Source organism: Lonchura striata, chromosome 4, assembly GCF_046129695.1.
Source record: "Lonchura striata isolate bLonStr1 chromosome 4, bLonStr1.mat, whole genome shotgun sequence".
Taxonomy (NCBI): domain Eukaryota; kingdom Metazoa; phylum Chordata; class Aves; order Passeriformes; family Estrildidae; genus Lonchura; species Lonchura striata.
The window spans coordinates 31,944,639-31,962,013 of record NC_134606.1 but is presented as its reverse complement, the minus strand read 5'-3'; the positions used below and the strand labels follow the sequence as shown (position 1 = coordinate 31,962,013).

Sequence of the window (17,375 nt, the reverse complement as noted above, 5' to 3'; positions counted from 1 at the left end):
GATAAGATTAACACCCAACATTGCTCAGAGTACAGAAAAGTTTTATTAACTGTGATCACTATTTCATTTCTTTGATATTGGACTATAAAAAGATACAATCTCTAAGTTGCTGACTTCTTTTAAACACTGAAACAAAATAGAGTAACAATGATTAAACAAGCTTTAAGCACTGACAATTCTAATAACTGTGACTACTAAATGTCTGAAAGTCTTAAAAAGACACTTAATTTTTCTTTGATTTCTGCTGTTTTTGTAAAGCCAGAGCCCCTTCCAGTTTCATATTGATATTCTCTAAGTGCCTTTCTGCTCCTAGAATTCTCCGAGATTCCACCAGAAGAGCAGGGAGGCTGAAAGTTCCATACTGTTGATAAGAAGATAAAATTACAAGGCAGCATTTTTAACTTTTGAAAATATAACTTATATATCAGTATTTATTTTTCCTCTAAAGTGGAGCAACATGACCTTTAAGAGTTAACAACATCCAAAATTAGAGTGTCTTCTGAAATGTGAGGATTTCCCTTACAAATGGCAGGTGTGTAAGCCTTGTCCACAGAAAATGCCACACCAGGTCCTTGGTACAACAGGAATGGGTTCTAAAGCTACATGAGAAGTGACTCTGGTCATGACATACCAGCACTGTTCTCAGCATTAAATATCTTACATGGAAGTGCCAGAGCTTTTTCTGCTTTTGAACAATAACAACGCAAAAAAAGAATTACTTCTGTCCCACTGTTAATCTTCAATTTCTGTAAAAAAGTTACAACTAAGGACAACAGTTTCATTTCTATTTCTTTTGAATTCTGGATACAGAGAGCAAGGCAGCAGAATCTTCTCTGAAATACTTTCGCTTCTAATACCAAAAGAACAAGTGAAAGACCAAAAGAACAAACTATAGCAAAGTTCAGCAGTGATTTTCAAGCTGCTTCCACAAAGACAATTAACAAAAGACTTCTACTTAAGAATGTTAATAAATAAATTTCATAAATTAAAATAAAAACACTTAGAAAACTGAAACACATGCAGAATATGTACTTACTACCACTTTTTCTTTTGGGTTTTCTTCTCTATAATCCAAACAGTCTTGCTGTAGCTCCTTTAAATCAGTAATTAATTCAACTGTTTGCCTCAAGGAAGATTTCCTTTCCTGTAACTCAGCATATTCTCTTTGTAGTTGTGTCAGTTGTGGTTCAGCTCTGAAAGACCAAGACTTTTATGCTTACATCTGCATATTTATTGCATGAATAACTATGACCCTATTTCCTCTGAAGGAATTCTTACAAGGTTGGTTAGAAATACAAAACATAGGTTACTATGGAATAGTGCTTAGGTAGAGCAAGCAGAGTACTTAAAACAAGGGTATGAGTCCAAATCCACCAAAAATACCCAAACCTCTCTCGAGTCTGGCAATGTAGCCACTCTTTCTTAAGCATTTAGGTTTTTGAAGTGTAGTTTCTTAAATACAAAGTGTTCTGCTTCTGCACACCCCTGCCTGCAAAGCTCAGTTGTTCAGAATCTACAAACTACCTACACCTCTGCTAAATAAACTGGAGTGCTTGATCCATTAAAGTAGCACTCCAAAAACTGAGCAACAACAGTGATTTTCATACAACAGGGTTGCAGGAAAAAATGATCAAAGGATTAAAACACAACACATAAAAATGTGAAGACAGTTTCCAGGGGTTTCAAATAGTTCTCTGAGAAAAGTTTGTCCATAGTACTACATAGAAAAACACCTCTCATGGCCATAGAGAAAAGGTTTTTACCCTGTTTTAGTGGATCCAAGCCCATGGTTCCCTACAGTGTTACCTTACAGGGTAAGTTACAGGGTATGTTAAATGCAGCTTCAGTATAAAGCTTGTCACTACCAACCCAAGGGATTTGGGGTAGTCTAATGGTTCCTCCAACCACATAATTCCTGTGTCGTGTATCTAAATGACATTTTAGATTAATGCCAAGTTAGAGAAGGGGAATTGTGTGGCCACATGAGAAGGAAATAAGCCATGTACTCAGAGCAACCCCTGCCCACATGCAGAGGTGAAATACAATCTCCCACCTCAAAACCGAAGAAGTCTTCTGCATTACCTTTGTAATTTATGATCCAGCACCATTGCAATTCATATCCTAACACTGGTGTTCTTCCAATGACCATATGTTGTGAAATACCCTCCTAGTATCTAGTTAGCTAAGAGAACTTGCAAGAATCACTGTCTAGACAACTGAAATATGTAAAGGAGAGGTTATCACGAGCTTTTGTAAAAACAAAAAAGGAAGAGTGGTAATTTCATCAAAATAAAACAAGCAAATGAAAAAAAATTACATTCCCTTCTGAGTTACAAAATACCGGACTCTTTAACTTCTTCAGGATATTACTGTGCATCATTAGAAACACACCCAATTAGCTCTTCTCTGACTTGCATCAGTTGCTGGCTTTTCTTTTTGATGTTTGTTATTGCCTGAAACAAACAGTGAGAAAAGTCTGTAAAGCAGTTCCTAAAATTTCAAAGGCAAACAACTCAAATTTCATTGCCTTTTACTTTTCTGAGGTGTTACGCTGGTTGTCATTGTGGAAGATTCTAAGATACCAGACCTGATAAACTGCCATATGTTACATCTGTATTTTAAACAATTTAAAGCTGTTTAAAATGTCAAACTCTAATCTCCACCCAAATTTTTTCTTAAGAGACATTGGATTTGCAAGCATACAAAAGGAGTTTGTGACTTTTAAATTTTAAACCTTATGAACTCTAGGAGATTTTAGGTTTAAAAATGAAAATTAATACAAATGTATGTTCCGGATGATTGCCATAGCCAAAAAAGCTTTCTTTTATACAACATACAATTAAAAAAAAACCACCCAAAATTTATCATAAATTTAAATATAGCAACTAAAAACTTAATTTTAACCAAATGTCTAAGAAGCAGACTAAGGATAAATCGGAGTGGCTGTCAATGCTAGGTGTGTATTAAGACTTTCATTTTACATGCAGAGCAGTTTACTATATCACCCCAAGTCAACAAGACCTTAGCATATTAATTGCTACTTCCCAGGATAAGCTTTATGTTGACTATTTGTTAAAGCTATTTCACCACTGAAAATTTTGCAGAAGATGTTAATTTGTGCAGAAATCCAGACAGTGCCTAAGCTGCTCTTAAATCTCTCTTCTGTAGGGCATTCACCTCTTCCTGATGAAACCACTGCAATGTTTTTCTGCCCTTACACTAGTGCCTCCTTCTGTCAACATTCCCATTGCATAGTCAGCAAATTCCTACTTGCTATAAATGAAGAGAGGAACTGTTTTCCTCTGAACAAAAACTGCATCTATTTAGGGAATGCAGCTGCCTGAATCTTCCCTTCTTTAAATTAAGCAATCCCATTCCATCCTCAAAGGTTGCTATCTTTGCTGCTCTCCTAGATTTTATATTCATTTATGTTTCTTTAAGGTTAGCTCATTATTTAACTGGCTCTCCAGAGGCCTCACTCTTTAAAAAAAAAAACAAACCAAAAAGTCAAGAGTAACTGACATGCATAGATCTTACCCATCCTAATGTGCATTCATTCTTTTTACACAATATAGCAGTATACATCTGGAGTTTGCAATCCACAACATTTACTCAGATCTTTTCCAAAAAACTTTGTGTGGTTCCCTAACCTCTGTGCAGTTGATTCTGACTACAGTACACCTTTCTGTAAATTATTCTGTCTCTTCTAGTCAAGTTCTTGACATTTCAATGCCCACAACTGTATGCTCTACAATCTAGTGATAGATATGTATTTACCTTAGCATTTTTTTTCTTCATATTCTTTAATTCCTGGACTCCTGCTATCTACAGAGAAGAAGAATTAGAGGTTGACAAGTTGAGTTCATCACTATCCTCTTAAAAACATGGTTGCAAGAATTACTTTGGAATAATATAAAAAGCTGGGTTTTTATTTTTGAAAAAACAACCCTGGTTCAAAGGGACATCACTGGTTGTGTATTGATTCTTTCCTCTCTCCTCATGCCAGAAGAAAACTGTTGCACAAAAGGAGTTAGTGCAAATAATACTCCTTGTACCAATTCCTATAATACTACCTACCTTAATTTTTCAGTATCTTTATATAGATGTATAAATCTGGCAATTCCAACACTTGTTACTTCTAATGAATCACTCAGAACTGTAGCTTTAGTACTTAGCCATTGCACTTGGCACAACTCCTGCAAAGTCCTGAGTTCATTTTACTCATCATAATCACCTTAATCTTTCCAGCCAATAAATCACAGGATGGCTCAGGTTGGAAGGGACCACAGTGGGTCTTCTGGTCCAACCTGCCTGCTCAAGCAGGGTCATCCTAGAGCACATGGCACCGGATTGTATCCAGATGGTTCTTTAATGTCTTACACTTACAGTTATGTTCAAAATGTTTAAAAGGATGATTTACCCTGGAATACATTAGAGGCCTTACTAAGAAGTCACTGAGACAGCAGAAAAATTAAATCCACCTTTTAAAACTCTAGTCGATGAGCTTTGAAAACAGTGTTTGACATAGCTGTATGCTCATTTAAATTATGCAGCTCACCAGTTTTACTACATAATGATTTAAATATGGCCAGCATTTCAGGATTAATGGATGCTTCCCTATTCTCAAAAGGTGACAATTTGGCAAAGTACTTGCATGACCCGTGTTGTGTCTAGAGGCAATTCTTGTGAAAGCATGCACAGAGGCAGCCAACCACAACCTGCACACAACAAATTGTCTTTTCACATTACTTATACTAACAAGAGACTGGAAACTTTTGCAGCTTGTAAAATGAATGTGTAAAGGGCAATATAAACTCATCAGTATTCTGACCACAAAACTGATTTTATCTCTGGTGTACTTACAAGATCAGTGATTTGATCCTTGAAAGCAGAAGAAAAGTCACTGATAGCCTTTCTGCAAATGTCTGATTCTATGCTTTGTCTGGAGAAGTCAGAGGGACAAAACATATTTGGTTTAGTAAAGGGGAAATCTCATTCAAAACCCCTCCTTTGAGTAACAAATAAAGTCCAAAGTTAAGCAGCTACACAACTGCAGTTCTTTCATATACTAGCAATAGCTTCATTTCTACCTTGAAAAATACCAGCTGAGATGTGTTGTTATTGTTTGGAAAAATATGAAATCCCTGGAGACCATGTTAAGAAACATTTGTATCACAAATACTTAATAATCATTAACATCAGAATGTAACCATGCAATACTGATTCCCTAAAGGAGAGCCCATTAGCAAAAGCACAGATATTTCTTTTTAAAACTTTGATTATCCAGTCATGGAAAAGCAGAATATGTACCTGTAATTTTCTGCTATCTTCTCAACTTCAGCCAGAAGAATATCCAGTTCTGTAATATCTCTAGGAGATCTCTTCAGATCTTTGGGACACCAAATCTGTACAGAATGTGGGCTATCCACTGGAAGAACAGAATGAACATAAACATTGCACAATTCTGGTACATGCAGTAAAACACTAGAAATCTCTTGTTCCCATCATCAAAGCAACCATCTAAAAGTTATGAGTATTTTAACATTAAATTTGAGAAGAAGAATATTCTATTTCATCTGTCTTTGCATGCGTAACTTTGATAGATTTACCTGGGAACACCTTAGAACTGATGATAAATTATATGTAACTTAATTCTTATTTTTATTGAATCAGACAAGCCCAGGAACACATCAGTAATAGGTAATAAACTACATAGTGTACTGTAGACTTGGTTTTTTGTGTTAAAAAACCATTAGCCTAAATTTTCACCTTGCATTACTCAAAGAATCATGAGCTTTTATATTTATATACATTAATTTATTAATACCATATATGTTTCAAAAACCCACTATACACAAATACATTTCTTTAAACTTTACAACAGCATCATAAACCAATTCCACAAAAAGTGAAAACATGTTTCTTCACACACTCCCTGGTGTAAATCCAGTACTAAAACATCATGGAGTTCTGTTCAAAGGAAGCAAGATGACATAAGGGACAGTTTCTTCCTACTGAAAAATGCCACTGTCTTGGAGCTCCCTGTCACAAAGGTCTTTACACCAACAGCTGTGCCTGTGCTGCAGTCACAGGCACTCCAAGTTCTGCCCCACAGCTGCTGCTCCAGGCTTCCAGACCAAGGAATGTACTGACACCTCCTACAGCTTCACAGCCATAGCTCCAGGCTTCCCCACAAAGGAAACCAGGCTGACTTAGAGTTACAATGCACATCTATGCTTTACCCTTCAGGAGAGGAACGGGCAAGTCTAGGGATGCCAATGATGGGGATCAAACAGGGGTCTATACCAAAACTGAAATTAACACTTCCCATTTCTAGAAGCACTGTGTTGCTACATTCCAGAAATGAAAACCATTGAGAAATTTAAATCTTTAATGAAGAAAAGCTATATGGGAGTTCCAAAAAGTGTACTTTACCAGAATAATCTGATGTGCTCTCATCTGAAGACTGCTTCTTTTTTGCCTTGAATTGAGTAGTATTCAGAGTTTTCTGTGACATGAAAAGCACATTAATTTCCAGAATAAACCCCAGGTTTACTCATCTAAACTCCTGAGAGATGACAATTAGGCAGAATGCAGAAAGCATTTCCTGACTGAAGCATCAGCAACATTTCCTTTGGCCTGTTCCACCAGTCCCAGCTCAGTGGTCACCTGCTGCGGGACAGTGGGTGCCTGACCACGCTGGCCACTGATCTGTCAGCCACTGGCCAGGCAGCAGGGCTGGAGATATCTAAGGAGCTAAAGGACCCTTGGTTCAGCACAGTCATTGACCAGGATTACTGATTGCAGAGTGGCAGCCACTCTGGCCAACAGTGCCTGCTCACCTTCCTTTTCACCCACATTCTGTCCCAATCCTCTCTCTACTTCAACTACTTTTGACACCACAAGAGCACTTGTACAAAAGTGCTGCATGCATCTAGCCTTCTGATGAAAGACTAACACTTTGTACTGAGTGTACAATTTCAATAAATTTCAATACATAAAAAACCCTTGTTCCAACTACTGCACAGCTTCTTTTATCATAGGTTACTTTCTTGAGCCTGAAGACAGTTGATTCCTGCTGTATGTTTGGCAGCTAAGTGGGCCAAAAGCATTTTACACTAATTGTGGAGTGTTCAAAAACACTCATTCAAAACTGAATGGCATTTAATTCTAACACATATTCAAAATTAATTTTATCAATATTATTTTCCCCATAAACCCATTTTGCTTCAATATCAAACAAGTACAAAGGATTCATATTCCATCTAGTATGCCATTCCTCAAGAACATATATTCTAGATACAAAGAAGATAACTGAAAAAGAAAAGAATATGCTCCCAAATGAACAAGAGAATAGGCTGCAGGATCCAGGAACACCTGGCTGTTTGATTCCTTGTTGACGCGATGACTTGTAGCTTTAAGCATTTCACTTGGCCACCTCACTGGAATACTCTGAGGACTGATATTTTGGATACAATTAAGTACTGAGAAACAAATGGAAGGTCTTTCTCTCTCCCCACCCTCTAATGCAGGCATGGCATTAAGTAAACTAAAATTAAATTGACTGATACTAATCATGAAACTTTTTCAATACCACAGTCTCCTTAAGGGGTTCCTCTTCAGCACCAGCTGTGTTGAATTTCTGAACATCACCATTGGAGGGCTTTGAGTGACGTGGTTTTTTACTGGGAAAAGAAAAACATATACTACTGACCTCTGAGGAAGGATGATCTTCAACCACAGATATAAAACCTTGTGTTTTGGGAAGCATTTTGTACAGCTATGTCTCATACAAGTACTATTAAAGTTCTTGCTTGAATTAAATAGCAAGACAAATTTGGATTTAAACCAAATTTGATTTAACATATGTGAAATATACTAATAAAATTATAATTAAAATATTGAAAAGATAATTTTCTGTGTTACGTATAATTTAAGTAGAACACTTTCCCCTTTAAATCTTAAAATCTAAAGATTAAGTTGAATGCTCACAAGTTTTTTTTTTTTCCACCAGACCGTCTGTCTGTATTTTGCCCTTGTGGTGCTGAAACATGACTGAGTGCCTCGTTTTGTGAATGTTCCTCTCCATAAGCATCCACAGCAGTACTGTGCAAAGGGTGATCTATAAAGAACAAAAAATAAACTGTATGAGCACTGCTCCCATCTTTTATGGTGAAGAGCACTGCCAGCCATTAAGCATTTAGTTAGAATATTTTTGGTTTGCTAACTAATAAAAAGGAAGTTCTTGTTACAAGTATTATTTGAGGATTATGGAAAATATATAGTGAAAGGTTTCATAGCTTCTGTAGCCATCCACTTGCTATTTCTTTATGAACCCAAACCAAAGGTAGCTCAGCATGTACACATGGCATAGAGCAAGCAAAATACTTGGTACAGTTTATTCCAAGTCTCTCTTTGCTATGGCATACGTAAACCTTCTACACATTCAAACAACTACTTTCTTTTTTTTAATATAGATTTTAAGCTGCTTTAGTGGATATTATGAGAAGGCAATCACTGCTGCTACAGAATATTTGTAAATGTGAAAAATGTAGGTTTTAGCATGCCTTCCACAGTATAAATTTCCTTTTCAAGCACACTGAAACAAAACTTTTGTGTTAATTTATTTTTGTGTCAGTGGGCATCCTTTTTTACAGTCTAAACACATACCACAGAAAAGGAAAAGCACTTTCCTTTTTACAGCCTTGCTGTACAAACAACCCTTTTGCTATATTGTTTATATAGCTCATTGTCAATGCTGTTCCTAAGCCACAGTTATATTTCCGTAGTTTTCTCAGAATAATAACTATTACAGTTGAGAAATAGCTGTTAACATTTTCTATACAGCTTCTAATTACACACTGGTTTAAAAAAAAAAAAACAAAAAACAAAAAACCCAAAAAACAGATACAACAGAGGACTCTACACAGAGGTGCATTTATGTCATCTAAATTCTCTTCCTGTGTATTGAGGCCTCATTACACAATTCCAATATAAAGCATGGAAGTAATTGTAATCCTTCACCAAAAAATATATGGTTTTTTTGCTTATATTTTTTTTTAAGTAACATCTGAAAGTGGCAGAAAAACACCCCTGCAAATGTCCGAGTCCGCTACCATTAATACTCTTAAAATAGTAAAAATGCCAATTCATAATTTGTGTCATTTAATAAATAATAAGTTAAGATACTGAACTTTGGTTTTTAACTGTAAGTTCTTACACAGTGCAATGTTATGATGTGTGAAATTCTACCATACAGACTATAAAGGTGGAATAGCCTGTATTTTTCCATTGGCTTTTATTTGCATATACTACAGCATTATTCCTGTTACTTACTAAATTACAGAAAATAACACAAAATCTCATCTGTCTCTCCTCTCCATTACGTTCTCTTGCAAAGAACCAAAACCTTTTCCTAAGTAAGAACCTCAAGTATTTTGTCCATGTGGTTGGTTTGTGAAAATCATACATTAAATGGCATTCAAGATAATACTAACCGAAAGAATCATCCAGCTCCTCAAGTTGATTTCTTTCTGCTACCTTCAATATCCTTGAAACATCTGGTTCCTCAAGCGGAAGTGATTTCCACTGAAGATTGGAGCCAGCTTTGTTGTCCTGGATGGGTATGAAATTAACAGCCAGTTTACCCAGCTCTTTGAATGTACAACAGATTAAATGCGACAATAAATTTCAAGAGCATTTGGCTAGGACCATACTGACTCCTAAGCTATGACATAAGGATTTGAAGCATATTTTTGTCTCAGGCTATGGGGTTTTTCCCCTAAAAGAAGTGATGGTATAAAATGTTTATGTACTGCTATTTGATACTGTATTCCACTGCAAGTTTGTCTTATTTCATAAAAAGTGTATAAGTTTAGAAGTCTTATAACACTCATAATACCTAGTTTCTATGATCTGTAGTTTTTTTCCTTTTCAGGCATTAAATTATTTGTTCTTTCATCTCTATATCACATAAATTTCCACCTTTGTCCAATTTAATTACTTTCAGCTTAAGAAACTAAAAGGCTACAAAGTAGCTTCTTACTAAAAAAGTGGAATTTATAAATCAAGGATTACAGAGACACTTCTGTAAAGCAGAAGGGTAAGTTTATGAAGGGTAGTTTATGAAACAGTTGTGGAAACACTTGTGAGCCATTCACAAAATGCATGAGTGACTTTCCTCTCTAATTTCTGTGTATACCTGTAGGGTGAATTATAACCAGAAAAGACCAACCTCCGGAGCTTTTTTATTTTACCAGTGCTTAGCAGTGCCCCAGCATTTCTATTATAGTACCAATAATAAATAAATCTCTATAAATTTTCTTTTGTGAGATTGTTTTTTTATCTTTTGCCTGTTTGAAAGTGAATGGTCCATTTTGTGTTACTCCTAAAAGGAAAAAAGAAAACTCCACATCAACACCTTAAACCTGCCCCAGCAGGGACTACACAGCACTTCCCAGCGCAAAGCAAGCCCTGCATTACCCCTGTGCATCCGCCTCTAGAGAAAATGCCCTGACTGCACAGTAACACGGAATCACAGAATATCCTGCACTGGAAGAGACCCACAAGACCCTGCACAGGATACCCCAAGAGTCACACTCTTACTCCCGTGCCTAAGAGTCCAAACAGTCCTTAATTCTGTCAGGCTCGCTGCTGTGACCACTTCCCTGGGGAGCCTGGTCCAGTGCCCAACCACGCCAACAATCAGAAGAAGTTCTAATATCCCGCCTCAACCTTGGAGGCCGCCGCCCATGTTCCCCTCAGTGGTCCCAGAGCGAAGAGATCGTGTCTGCCCCTGCAGCCCCTTGGTCAGGAAGCTGGCAGCACCATGAGGTCTCCCTCCCCAGTGCCCAGCCCGACAGACCACTCCTCCCAGCACTGTAACACCACAGCACCGGCTGTTGGAGTTCTGCCCTACGTAGCGAAACTTGCCTCTAGCTTGTAGCTGGTATGGTTCTTCTTTATTTTCTTCTTTGAGGACATTTCGCTGTTCACAATATGCTGCGGAATACAAAACCGAGGATGAAGCTAGTTAAAAACCGTCCCCGATACAACCCAGCTTTCCCTATGTCAGTGCTTGGGAGAGAACGGGAAATCACTTCAGGCTGTGATGCTCAGCTCGCTTGGAAGCGGTAAAACCGCGCTCCGCCGGCCCGGCCCTCAGCGAGCCGCCCGCCGCCTTCGGACCGCGCGCGCCGCCGGCCGGAAGGAAGGGCAGGGGCGGGCGGAGCCGCCGGCCGGAACGGGACCCGGGACAGCGCCGCCGGACGGCGCCGCGCCGAGCCCTGCGGCGCTCCCGGGAGTGCACCCCGCCAGCACGCTCCTCCACCGCTCCGCGGGGCCCTGCGGCGCTCCCGGGAGTGCACCCCGCCAGCACGCTCCTCCACCGCTCCGCGGGGCCCTGCGGTGCTCCCGGGAGTGCACCCCGCCAGCACGCTCCTCCACCGCTCCGCCGAGCCCTGCGGCGCTCCCGGGAGTGCACCCCGCCAGCACGCTCCTCCGTAGTTTTCTGATAATGACTCTGGTTAAATACAAAAAACAAACCACAAGAACTTCCCGGTTTTTTGCCCTCTCCCTTTCCCTAAACTGACGCTGTGCCTCTGGAAAAGCAAGCGAAAGAGACTGCTTCTGCAAAGATAAAGCAAAAGCTATGGTCACAAACAGTTAAGAAATTAATTTAAGCAGCACCCAAAAAAAAAAAAAAATAGAAAGAAAAAAAAGTAAGCTTTAGCTTGACAACTTAAAATTCCCTCTCTGGCAGTTGTTAAGAGGAGACAGCAATTTGTCAAGCTTCGTCATTTGGAGGGACTGCCACAACCTCTTTAATCACTGGCGGTGGTGAGTGACACTGACACCCACACACAGCCCTTAGGCTTTAGACAAATAAACTACAAAACTGAAATAGACACTTCAGGCTTAAGAGGTGGTAAGTTCTCTTTAGACTTCTATTTTGCTGGCTATAGCACCTAGCCCCATGAGCCACAAATAATACAGTACAAATTTGTTTCTGTAGCAATAGATGGCTTTCCCGAAAGGTTTCTTCAATAGAATGTTGTTAAGAATGTACACCCTGGATCCAGTTCTCATCCATCTCTCAGCTATCTCCAGTAGGAGCCGTGTGGTGACACTTCCCTGCCTTTCCAAGCAGCATACACACAGATTTCAGTATGTTACTGAGTAAGTGACCAATTTGGTTTAGGTTTCCTTCACCTATGGAAGAAATGTATAAAGGAACATGCAAAATTACTTAAGAGGAGAAACTCTGCAGTGAGTAGAATCAGAAGTTGGCTTAGCATCTTGCACTGACATCTATATTCACATGGAGCTTCAAATAGTGTCCAGATGGTGGTGCTTCCTCTCCCTTGATCTGGTAACTCCATCCCTGAAATCTCTCAAACCATAACCCTGATTTAAGCCAAATGCATGGTGTGAGGGCAGGAATAAGGAAACTCACTACCACCCAGGCAAAGTTTCAGAAAACTCCACCTTTCACTTAAAGTCATTTGAGGTGATGGTAAGAACACAACTGCCAGGAAAAAGACAAAAATAAAAGTAAAGACTTGTTTGTTTAGTAATGTACTGAAAGAGCAAATTACATACAACAGCATCCTTTTCTTACAAATATTGGCCAACATCTTAAACATAAAAAGTCACTTTCCAAATGCAAAAATGTAAACAACCAGCCTTTATACTGTATTTAGCATGTCTGTACCAGTGGAGTTTTACAGCTTGTCAGTTAGAATATTACACTCAGGCTTGCTAGTCAGCAGCATATTTCCTTGATAAACAAACACATCACAGCACTGAAATGCAGAAATATTTATTTTGGTTTCCTTCATTGGTTTTGAAAATTGTTTTGGTTTTTATAAAACATAGAAATAGCCAACACTAAGCAAACATCTGAGTTTCAATGTAAAACTACTGCTCTAACAGTTGACTTGGATTTGTGTACCTGAATTGTATACACATATGAAATTATGCTACAGAGTAGTGCATTACAATCACACACAAATCTTAGTGCAAACCTTGTTGTGCTTGTATTTTACATATATCCATGTTTTCAAAAAACAGCAATGAATGTTAATGCAAAACCAACTCTGTTAAGGATAACAAAAGACTTATGCTGTAATAAGGCTTATTTCTGCTGATTTTTCAAACAAAAGATAATAACTAGTTATTATTTTGCAATTTATCTGGGAATTAGGTACTTATCCCTGAACAAATACCTATCCTGGACCAACACACAGTTTTGTTGGCATGTCTAAATCATTCCAATTGCTGCAAAGCATCAGGCAAGAACATTCTACCTGACCTATTTTGCAATTCAGTGGCTCATACATACAGCACAGAAAACAGATTATGTCAGAAGCTCTTCCACTTACAGAGGGCCTGGCACATTTTCATAAAACACATTTTAAATACAAGTTCATTGCAGGTAAACAAGTGTCTGGTACAGGTGCAATGTTTACCCTGACTGTTAGCATAGCCCATCCTTCTGATTTGGTTTTTAGGTCTCTAGTGTTCTTGCCAGAGTTGGGATCTGCTCATTTGCAGGGCTGGCACCACTCCAGGATCATGCTAATGTAGCAGAGGCTACACTTGCTGAATGAACTGCATCCACACAGTGCAGAACCACCATATGCAGACTCTGAGGAACTTCTATTCATCAGTCTTCTTTGTGTGGAGTGCTGACTGCTACCTTATAGAAGTACATCCCATAATTGGCTGTAGATGTAGACAGGAGATAGAGCTCAGATGCCTTGTCCCAGTTAATATTTGGACCAACAAAAGATGTGATACCAGCCATGCAAACTGTAAGGGTTTGGGTTTTTTGGTGGGGTTTTTTTGAACACCTTAAGTAATTTTTCTGAGGATGCAAGATACTTAGAGGCATTTTCAAAACTGCCAAATCCTTTGTGGAATTGACAACTGCAAAACACACTGCAGACAGCAAACATGCTGGCAATAAAACCTTAGCTCCTTGGTGAAGGTGAGTCCCATTTTTGACCAAGGAAAAATTAAATAACTTACATATAGTTAGCATTTATAGTTAAGGCTCTTTTAGGAAATTGTAGGTCACCATAAAAACAGTATGCAACACGACTTGACAGTAAGGCAGTGTTCCATTTCTTCAATGTTCCTATGGCAAGTACCCATTTTTGTACAAGTTAATGATTGCACAGTTTCCTTCCCTATTTTTGCTGTAGTCAAAATACAGATATGAAGGCTAACAGTAGACAGACGTGTGCCACTCTGCTCATTCTGCTTGCAGTTACATTTTGGCATTAGCATAGAGTTCATCTATCTGTGACTGGAAGTATTTTTGCAGCTCTGGTCTCTTCGCCTTCAGTGTGGGTGTCAACAGGCCATTTTCAATTGAAAACATTTCAGCATGCAGGACAATGTCTTTCACCTGGAAAATAAAAAGTTACTAGCCAAGCTGTATTCCTTGAAATACAAAAGACTATTAAAAACTTGCCCAGTCATCTTGAAGCTTGTCACTTGAAAAATTTTCCAGACACAAATTAAAAGCAGAATTTTTTGAGAATCAGATCAGATGTTGAGAAGTTTAAAGAATTAGGTATTTGGTTCTCATAAGCATCATACCTGTTCAAATGACTTCAAACCAGATTCTTTCCCAATTCTCACCATGTCCTCCAGAATGTATTTTTTTACATCCTGTGGATACAGAAATACGTTGTATAGCTTCATACTTCCATAAGCAGCAACTTGAAAAAGTACATGCAAAACAGCTAACTGTTCAGATATGCCTTACCTTGTTTCTACATAGCTCTTGATAGGAGCCTTCAAATCCCTTTTTCTTGGCCCAGTTGAGCAGTGTATCAGGATCAGGTACCACAACACCTACTAAAAAAGCCTAAAAAAAAAAAAAAAGAGAAAAACTGACAAAAATTCTAAGTCAGCAGTTTAGTTCTTACACATTTATTTGGGGAGCATTTCTGATCCTGCTGCAAAGTCAGCAGCTTTCTCTGATGCCTGCCTGAACACAAAGTGCAGTTCAGTTCAGCTGAACTGACACAATGAAGATCCCCATTTTTCTTTACACTTGAAAACCCCCAAGATATCCAGGGTCTTTATTGGTGTGCATGGGTTTTTCTGTTGTGGTTTTTGTTTGCATTTTTGGGTTTTTCCCATTGCACACTGTTAGCAATTTATATACAGTCATTAATACACAAATTAGTTCAGTTCCACTATCTGGTGTGAAGCTAAATCCAGAAATATGCTATGTAACTGCTGGAATCCAATCACTATGCATTTCAGTTCTGATAATAGTTTACAATAAAAATTTAAAAAATTTCAGTCCCAAAGTTTGGGGTGAGGGGAAGGAAGAAAGGAAGTCTTCTTTTGCATTGATTTTTAATATTACCTGAAAAATGCTTACCTGCAAACTCTCTCCATGGACAAACACCTGTGAAACAGCTTCACATCTCAGGTACACATTCTCTATTTTCTCTGGTGCTATGTACTCTCCCTGGGCTAGTTTAAATATGTGTTTTTTCCGGTCAATGATCTTCAATGTACCATTCTGTTGACAGAAATAACTTTCACTCAGAGGAGGCACTTCAAGTGAAAAACCAATCTACAAACCTTAGGCATGCCACACTGACACAGTAAAACTGTGCTAGAGCCAGAGAACTGTCAAACTAGATTAGATTGATACATAACCTATTTTCTTCTAACACTAAACTGGGGAAAGCCTCAGCACTGGCACTGTCAATACTTTTTTAGGTCCAGGCACACAGATTCAGTTACAACAGTGATTATCCACAAATTCTTGTATTTCACCAAACTAATTCTATTAAATACCAAATGTTTTTTAATCTATTTACTAAATTTCTGCCAGTAACTGTAAAAGTATCATTCCAGCTATGTAAGTTAACTTACTGGTAGCCATTTCCCAATATCTCCTGTGTGAAGCCAACCATCTTTGTCCAGAGCCTCTGCTGTTTTTTCTGGATCTTTCAAATAGCCACGAAACACATTTATCCCTTTAATACACACCTGAAAAGAGCCATTTGTTAATATATGCTACAATGAAGGAAAAGTTAGCAATCACTGCTATCAGCAAATGCTTTCTCCAATGGTTCTTAATGCCCATTAAAAAGACAAGAGGAAGTTTGTGTTTGTACAGGAACTTCTATTCATGGGTTTTGGAGACCTAACTTTTTCCATTGGTATGAAATAGAGTAAGAAGCAATTGGAAGGATTTAGTATCTTCCAGTCTAAAATGGTGTTCCTAACCAGTATTTGAATAACTGGAACCTATCAGAAGAAATTTGGTTTTATTTATGTGAAAAAAATTCTGCTAGATCCATAAATACTATCTCTCAGCCTGGCAACATGTTCATTTCAGCTTTGGTAAACAGCAGGGGCATTGTGCTATAACTAGTGGAGAAAAAAAACAGTTGTATATCAAGCAAATGGCACATCTGTTGTCCAAAAATTAGGCTAGAAGGAATTACTAATGCAGTTCAGCAATCAATTCTTGAAAAGCTTTCAGTGCCTGCCCAGCATCCTGGTGAACTACAATACAATGAACATGAGATGTTGTCAATAGGAGTGAGATCAGAGTGTTAGTGAGGGTTCTGATGAGGTCATGGAGACAGTACAAAACTCAGGACCAAAATAAAGTCATATTTTACAAAGCAAGTAATTTCTGTTCTAAAATAGACTTTATCTGGAAGGATACAAATAAAAGAAAACTCTACATGTCCCAGTCAAGTCAAAGACTGACCCATCAAACATTAATTTTTCACAGCTCCTAAGATCACAGGAAGGCAGTAGGTCACAGCTTTTCCCAGTAGAGAGAGCCAACCATTTATCCTGCTAGCTGGCACTGAGACCTCATCTGCATATGTTCATATATAATTCTATTCACAAATTTATTCTTCTTGACTGGCAAAAGTAAAAATCAAGGCTGACAGAGCAGAGAAGGAGATTAAAAATATTTAACCCAGATGAAAAGCAGAAAATAAAGAAGAATATTTATTTTAAGCAAATGGATAAGGAGAGCAAATTCAATAGCCATGAGCTTTGAGTTCTGTGAAACAAGTTACAATACTTTTTTGTCAAATTTAGAATAGTTTATACTGAGGAAGTTAGGCTTGAAAGACTAAGATGGCACCCGATATATTAAGGGGCTACCATTTTTATTCAAGTGTGAAGTAACTACTAATGCAGCAAACTTTCATATTAAGTGAAAACAAAACACTTCTAGGAGATTTTTTTAAAACTATGTAGCTATTTCTCATTATAAGAATTTATACTTAGCTCCTCTAGCAAAGCAAGCTCTAAGAACATACTGAACGAGAAGCAAACTTGCTGATGAAGACTAAATATGGAATCATATGCAA

General features: G+C 38.1%; 2 protein-coding genes across 4 annotated transcripts in view; both read right to left on the bottom strand.

Moving 5' to 3' along the window:
- Nucleotides 1-24: 24 nt before the first annotated feature.
- On the bottom strand, nucleotides 25-11,201 carry CENPU (centromere protein U). 2 transcript variants are annotated; one of them, XM_021543255.1, is made up of 12 exons: nucleotides 11,100-11,196; nucleotides 10,933-11,001; nucleotides 9,498-9,615; nucleotides 7,993-8,122; nucleotides 7,595-7,685; nucleotides 6,436-6,508; nucleotides 5,311-5,428; nucleotides 4,864-4,942; nucleotides 3,778-3,825; nucleotides 2,392-2,453; nucleotides 1,037-1,193; nucleotides 25-361 (listed from the first exon to the last, which is right to left on the bottom strand). In XM_021543255.1, exons 2-12 carry the CDS (start codon nucleotides 10,981-10,983, stop codon nucleotides 224-226), a joined length of 1,065 nt encoding a protein of 354 aa, XP_021398930.1. In that variant the 5' UTR covers nucleotides 10,984-11,001; nucleotides 11,100-11,196; the 3' UTR covers nucleotides 25-223. The 2 variants fall into 2 exon arrangements, with proteins under 2 accessions (XP_021398930.1, XP_077639017.1); XM_077782891.1 differs by having other exon boundaries at nucleotides 10,933-11,201.
- Nucleotides 11,202-12,804: 1,603 nt separating this feature from the next.
- The window catches only part of ACSL1 (acyl-CoA synthetase long chain family member 1), a 37,659-nt gene continuing 33,088 nt past the window's right edge, over nucleotides 12,805-17,375 (bottom strand). For both annotated transcript variants that reach the window (XM_021542411.3, XM_021542493.3), the window contains exons 17-21: nucleotides 15,907-16,023; nucleotides 15,404-15,547; nucleotides 14,777-14,878; nucleotides 14,608-14,679; nucleotides 12,805-14,413 (exon numbers count right to left, since the gene is read on the bottom strand). In XM_021542411.3, the coding sequence (XP_021398086.1) occupies nucleotides 14,273-14,413; nucleotides 14,608-14,679; nucleotides 14,777-14,878; nucleotides 15,404-15,547; nucleotides 15,907-16,023 (576 nt within the window). In that variant the 3' untranslated portion in view covers nucleotides 12,805-14,272. The remainder of the gene's footprint in view (nucleotides 14,414-14,607; nucleotides 14,680-14,776; nucleotides 14,879-15,403; nucleotides 15,548-15,906; nucleotides 16,024-17,375) is intronic.